This window comes from Oncorhynchus tshawytscha, linkage group LG16 (assembly GCF_018296145.1).
Source record: "Oncorhynchus tshawytscha isolate Ot180627B linkage group LG16, Otsh_v2.0, whole genome shotgun sequence".
In the NCBI taxonomy this organism is placed as follows: domain Eukaryota; kingdom Metazoa; phylum Chordata; class Actinopteri; order Salmoniformes; family Salmonidae; genus Oncorhynchus; species Oncorhynchus tshawytscha.
Window position 1 is genome coordinate 47259260 of NC_056444.1, and position 6000 is coordinate 47265259.

General features: G+C 41.3%; 1 protein-coding gene across 2 annotated transcripts; it reads left to right on the forward strand.

The window, feature by feature from the left end:
- Window positions 1-1511: 1511 nt before the first annotated feature.
- Window positions 1512-4594, forward strand: LOC112215767 (transcription cofactor vestigial-like protein 4). 2 transcript variants are annotated; one of them, XM_024375151.2, is made up of 6 exons: window positions 1512-1742; window positions 2024-2176; window positions 2829-3012; window positions 3353-3578; window positions 3669-3780; window positions 3948-4594. In XM_024375151.2, the coding sequence occupies exons 2-6, from the start codon at window positions 2095-2097 to the stop codon at window positions 4151-4153; spliced, it is 810 nt and encodes a 269-aa protein (XP_024230919.1). In that variant the 5' UTR covers window positions 1512-1742; window positions 2024-2094; the 3' UTR covers window positions 4154-4594. The 2 variants fall into 2 exon arrangements, with proteins under 2 accessions (XP_024230919.1, XP_024230920.1); XM_024375152.2 differs by having other exon boundaries at window positions 1513-1742; window positions 2847-3012.
- Window positions 4595-6000: the final 1406 nt, after the last annotated feature.

A 6000-nucleotide genomic window follows, 5' to 3' on the forward strand; every position in this document is an offset into this window, starting at 1 on the left:
GGACGATTTTCAAAAAGTAAGTGAATATTTCATTGTTATTTGTGATTTCACGAAGCCTGTGCTGGTTGAAAAATATCTTGATGTGGGGCGCCGTCATCGAACAATAGCATGCTTTCACTGTAAAGCCTATTGTAAATTGGACAATGCAGTTAGATTAACAAGAATTTAAGCCTTTAACCGATACAAGACACTTGTATGTACCTAGATGTTTAATATTCATAATTTGTATGATTATTTATTTTAATTGCACGCCCTCCAACTTCACCGGAAGTTGCTGGCAGGTGACAGGATGCCTAGCCTTAATGACTTTAAGAATAATTACCTGCTGCATCCAACCTACAGAACTAAACTTCACTTGCGTCATCCTTGTGGTACTGAGAGCTATATTTATTTGATTTTTGCAAAAAAGTAGTGTGTAGATCCAGTAGTTAGTTACACCGCTACATGGCAAAAAAGTTATTAACTATTGAAAACACTACCAACATTTTTATTCAGTTCAACTACAACCAAGCTACTGCAAAATGTAGTTAAATTACTATTTGAACTACATGTAGTTTACTACTACCAACACTGCAGAAAGCTCTCTGAGGCCCCCCAAGGGTCAAAACTCAAAAATACTAGGCTTATTGAATAATCTGAATGCCACAACCAAACCAATCTCTCAGAAAAAAGTTATTATATTCTATGTGCTTCAAGTGTTGTTGAAGATTTTACAAATTTCATGCATGTCAAAGTCTTCCATCTGTATTGGTACTTTCAAAACAACTGGGAATTCAGAAAAAATGAGGTTAAATTATGTCAGTGATCTTTTGGTCAGAATGTCGGGGCTCTAGAAAGATGCCTGTTCCTGACTTGGAATTCCGAGTTGGATGACCGTTCAAAAAGATTTTTCCCAGTCAGAGATACTTTTCCCCCCGAGTTCCCTGTTGTCTTGCAAGCTCTGAAGTCGGAAGTCTGAGATTTTTGTGTTCAGGGTTCAAAACAACTGGAAATCTATGACTCCCAACTTCAGTGAGGATTGGGAATTGGGAACTCTGGAAAAAAAAGATCCGACTGGTGATCCAACTCAGAATCCCAAGTGGAAAACTTTGCCATCTTTCTAGAGCTCTGACTTTCTGACTTGAAGATCACTGACATAATTTAACCTTGTTTTTTTTTCTGAATTCCCAGTTGTTTTAAAAGCACCATAAATTGAGTGGGTCATGGGAGAGAAGATATGATGTGTGTAAACTGTAGGGGTACCCATGGTGTCAGCACCAGAAAGGCAGGTTGAGGTTGCCAGGTGTCCTATGCTGAGGCAGTGAAGAGATTAGTAGGGGAAGATGGGTCCAGGTGAGTAAGGCTGAGGCCAATAGAGAGTGATGGGAATAACATGCTTCATTCAATAAGGTTGTTTTTTCCGCATTCATACAACAGAAAAGTAGGATGATACTAGTAAACTGATGCACAGCCAACACCGTAGGTGGCGGCATTCACCTATAACATTTGTTTGCGGTGCCCCATAATGCAAAAGAAGAAGGAGAGCTGCTATGAATCATCGGACTTAGTTGGCTCGCTAGCTAGGTTAGGTTAGCAAAGCAGCCACACTGTTTAGCTAAGCTGGAATGTGGCGCAACGTCCCTTGTCTGAACTGTGTTTGTGAAACATTTTGAATAGCGACGATGAACTGATTTTCGTCAAGTTGATCCACAGCTCGTTTTGACTTCGGTCATCTGATCTGGACCTCTTTACTCGAACGAAGTGTAAGTTTAAATCTTCTTAGCTAGGTAGCTAACCAGCGTAGCTACAGTAGCTAATCAGTTTACAGTTTAGTTAGCTAGTTAACCAGCGTTGCTAGCGATGTAATTAGTTAGCCTTGCCAGCTAACGTGTCCAATGTTTACAGGCAAAGTGGGCCATTTGACAGGGACACACTGATTAGCTAACGTTCGTTGTCAGAGGTTGCTAAACCATTAGCTAACTAGCTAGGTACCTATAATGTTATTTAACGTTAGCTAACTAATGTTATATTTCTTATATTCTAGGACGCACCCTAACTAGTTAACCAGCTGCTATTTTGCTAACTTTGATGTTAGCAAGTAGCCTGTACGCGTAAATGCTTTACACGAGAATGGACCTGTTGAACTATCAGTTCCTGGACAAAATGAACAACAATATCGGGAGACTACACTACGAAGGTAAGGGAGAATAATTTACTATTTTTCCATACGTGTGTTATTGGCGTAACAAGCTAGTACTAGTTGTTCGCTAACTAGCTAGCCCTCGTAGTTCACATAGCTGGCAAGCTATGTGCCATATTATTATGTTTAAATCATTGACAAACCAACCGTGGGTAACGTTAGCTAACACAATTTTAATCTATTGATCAATTACACCGTGCCACTTTAACCACTCATTGTGGCTCCTGTCATTGTGGCTGCAAGGATTGACATAAAAAGTAACGCGAAACCTCTGTGTAACCTTTTATTTAACTAGACAGGTCAGTTAAGAACAAATTCTTATTGACAATTACGGGCTACTGTGGGTTAACTGCCATGTTCAGGGGCTGAAGGCCAGATTTAGTTTTGTTTTAACCTTGTCAGCTCGGATTCGATCCAGCAACCTTTCGGTTACTGGCCCAATGCTCTAACCACTAGGCACCTGCCGCCCCACCTCTAACATTAGTCCCCACTTTTCAGGTAATAGTCACAGCAGGTAACTAGATCACGTGGGGGGGAGGATGGCTCAAACAACCTATTGTTACTGATTTAGTTTAAAAACGTTCTAAATTATTGAGACATAATCACCCTGGTTTACATGAAATGTATAAACGGGGACTGTTCTCTACAGCTGAATCTTCTCTTACAGGTGAGTCCAGGATTCCCTCGCTGCCCTCTGCAATGACCAACATGAGGACCGGTCCTCCCCCCATCTGCCCCAGCAAAAGGAAGTATGGCGAGGAGCAAGTGGATGACCGCATTGACTGTGACAATGACCACATGACCAAAATGAGCAGACTGTTTGCTGCTCAACTGTAAGTGCAATCTTACATACTTTTTAGATGTTTGTTTTTATGACAATATTTAAATATTACTTGTATCCAAACATTTATCGGCATGAATGGACTTAGATGTATCGATATCAGAGGAGGATTGCACACAGGAGTGTGCATGTGGTTAAATGTGTCATAAGTAAACACGGCTGTTTTTTGAACAATCTAGCACGGAATCCTCATTAAACTACAGTCTGCATGGCCCAATCTCCTGACATCAAAGTGAGATTGATTTTGAAAGTGGCCTATGAATAGTCGGTGCAGTTGGTGGGCTGTGTAAGGCTGTCAGGGGTAATCTGCCACTTGTCCGTCCTTTAACAAGGGGACGGCCTGCCGGTGGAGACAACCGCAGCGATCCTTGGAGCCTTGGACACAGCCCTGTGGAGCACATCACTTCCTCCTCCAATGGTCTCCATGACAACCACATGTATGCCTCCATCCCCTCCTATGGCTTGGACCAGCCCCTGGCTCTGACTAAAAACAGCCTGGAATCTGGACTGGGTGGCGCAGAGAGGCCTGCCATGCCCGGCCCTGTGGACAGACCACAGGTTATTCTGACAAATAAGAAATACTGTCATGCATTCATCAGTTGCATCTTGCCTACAGTCTCTTAATTTGTGTGTATTTATCTCTTATAGAATCGTCCCTCTGTGATCACCTGTGCTCCTGCAAGCAATCGCAATTGCTACCGGTCTCACTGCCACAAGTCTCACAGTCCCAGCCCACCCATCGATCAGAGGAAGGCCAATGGTAAATCCTTAGCACCACATTACCCTACTGGTAAATCTCTGTGCATAAATTGGACATCTGCACCATTGTTACCATACCACACTTGGAATTTAGACTTTTCTCAATACTCATAAATAGCTTTACTCAATTCAGGAGCTGTAATACGCACCTCTATTCTGTAATCCCAGCTAACATTGCCGTCGACCCTGTGATCGAAGAGCACTTCCGCCGCAGCCTGGGGAAGAACTACAAGGAGCCCGAACCCATCTCCAACTCTGTGTCCATCACAGGCTCTGTGGATGACCACTTTGCCAAGGCCTTGGGGAAGACCTGGCTCCAGATCAAGGCCAAGGGGCCAGGGGGAGGCCCCCACAGTCCAGAGGCCAACTCCTGAAAGATGGGCTGAGCCTCCCTCATTGTTGAGTGGTGAAACACAATCACTCCTTTTGTCTGTGGCATCAGATAAGGGCACAGATTGACCTCCCTATACCATTCATTGTCAAGCTTGACATCCCTGAGCTCAGAACAACGGTGACAACCATGCTAAACAAGACGATCAGTTTGAATACTGTATTGTACACCAAGACTGTCTTTTTACGGACCTGGGGGGTGGTTTCTGCTCCTATTAAATGACTGACTCAGATCTGGGAGGATTTGATACATTTGTTCAGTTAGGGCAGTTTTGGATTGAGTCCAACTGTGTAAATTCTTCCTTTTTTGAAGGCAGAAATATCAATTTGAGGAGCCCTCTAGGACCAGTATTAGTCAGCCCTGATGTCATCTTTGAGTTCTTCTATTGATAATAACAATTAAAAAAAAAAAAAAACATTTTAAAGACTTAACCCTGACAGAGATTCCCAAAACGATCAAATAATGTAAGCCTTTGAGAAGGTGTTCTGTCATAACTCCCTCATGCCTTCTTTAATTAGCCAAAGAACTCACCTGCCACTTCAAACAAAAAGCCATAGTCTGGTTAGCCCCTCTTCTGTCTCCATCATCCTGCCATCTTCTTTAACTCTCCACTCACCCTGTAAACCCTGTGTTTGAGTGTGTTTTTACTTGGAAAGGAAGGCCGGCGCTGATTTGCACTATTATGTGTTAGCTTGAGGTAGGGGTAACGGCATACCTGTTTCATTTGGAGCATACCATTTTTGGGGGGGATTATTAATACTTTTTTTTTTTTACAATACTAACTGTGGTAATGCAATTAAGGCTCGGGCTTCCCTCCGGTCTGAATGTTTCTCTTTTTCTCTCCCACTATTCTGAACTGGACTCACTTTCTTATTTGTGGACTTTACATTTTGTTTTGATCCTTTTTGTTCTAATACTCACTGTGGTTAATTTCATAGATACAGTTGGTAATAAGGATAGTATTCTGCTTACCGAGATGCATGTTTCAAATAGCTGGTATCTATTATAAGCCTTGTTATTCTATACTATTTACCATCAGAATTTATTTTTGTCAGTAACCGTTTTAGAAATATTCACTGCTGGTACAGTCGTACTAAATATATTTTTTTGTATCTGGTTTTCATTAGAATATATATATATATATACACACGCATCCATCTACAAAACGCAGCCTCTGGCAAGGCTGCCTGGCTGCAGTATAATAGGCTCGATTGCATTGTTATTCTGTGTTACTGGATGCTATGACTGAATACAGTAAACATTGAACATCTGTAGTCAACTCCTAGATAGAACAGTCCTATCTTCACCATGCCATTTAGTCATGATTTTATTTACTCTATAATCTGTTTAGTTTCAGTTCAACTTCCATTTGAACTTTGAATGCTATCAAATTGACTAACTTTTGTTAGATTGACTAGTAATGTGGATTTCTACTCAACTCTTTATTTTTGAAAGTGTAGTGGTTTATTAACCCTAAAACTGAAAATCCTGGTGACTTCACACACATGTATCATGGCTGGCCTTGAACAAAACCCTTGCTCATGCTTGTCTTGAGACAATGGCATGAACATTCCACCATTACTACCCAACTCCATTTTATGTTTCAAGTAAGAGCTGGTATAGCTTCTCTTCAATTTGGGGTGTTTCCTTCGTGTAGCATAAACTGTAAGGGAGTAAAAAAACAAAAAACAACAGAATCCAGGGTAGTACCACTCTAGAACATCTAATGTACTGAAGGTGCGGGTTATACAGATTAATACAGTTGTATGACTTTTCTGAAATTATTTCCATTTCATTTAGTAAATCTATGGGTTAACACTATGTTATAGT

Coding starts and splice junctions, on each gene's coding strand:
- LOC112215767 (XM_024375151.2), top strand. CDS start 2,095: ATGCTTTACACGAGAATGGACCTGTTGAACTATCAGTTCCTGGACAAA. Junction 3,579..3,668: donor GCCCTGTGGACAGACCACAG/GTTATTCTGACA, acceptor TATCTCTTATAG/AATCGTCCCTCTGTGATCAC. Junction 3,781..3,947: donor CGATCAGAGGAAGGCCAATG/GTAAATCCTTAG, acceptor CTGTAATCCCAG/CTAACATTGCCGTCGACCCT.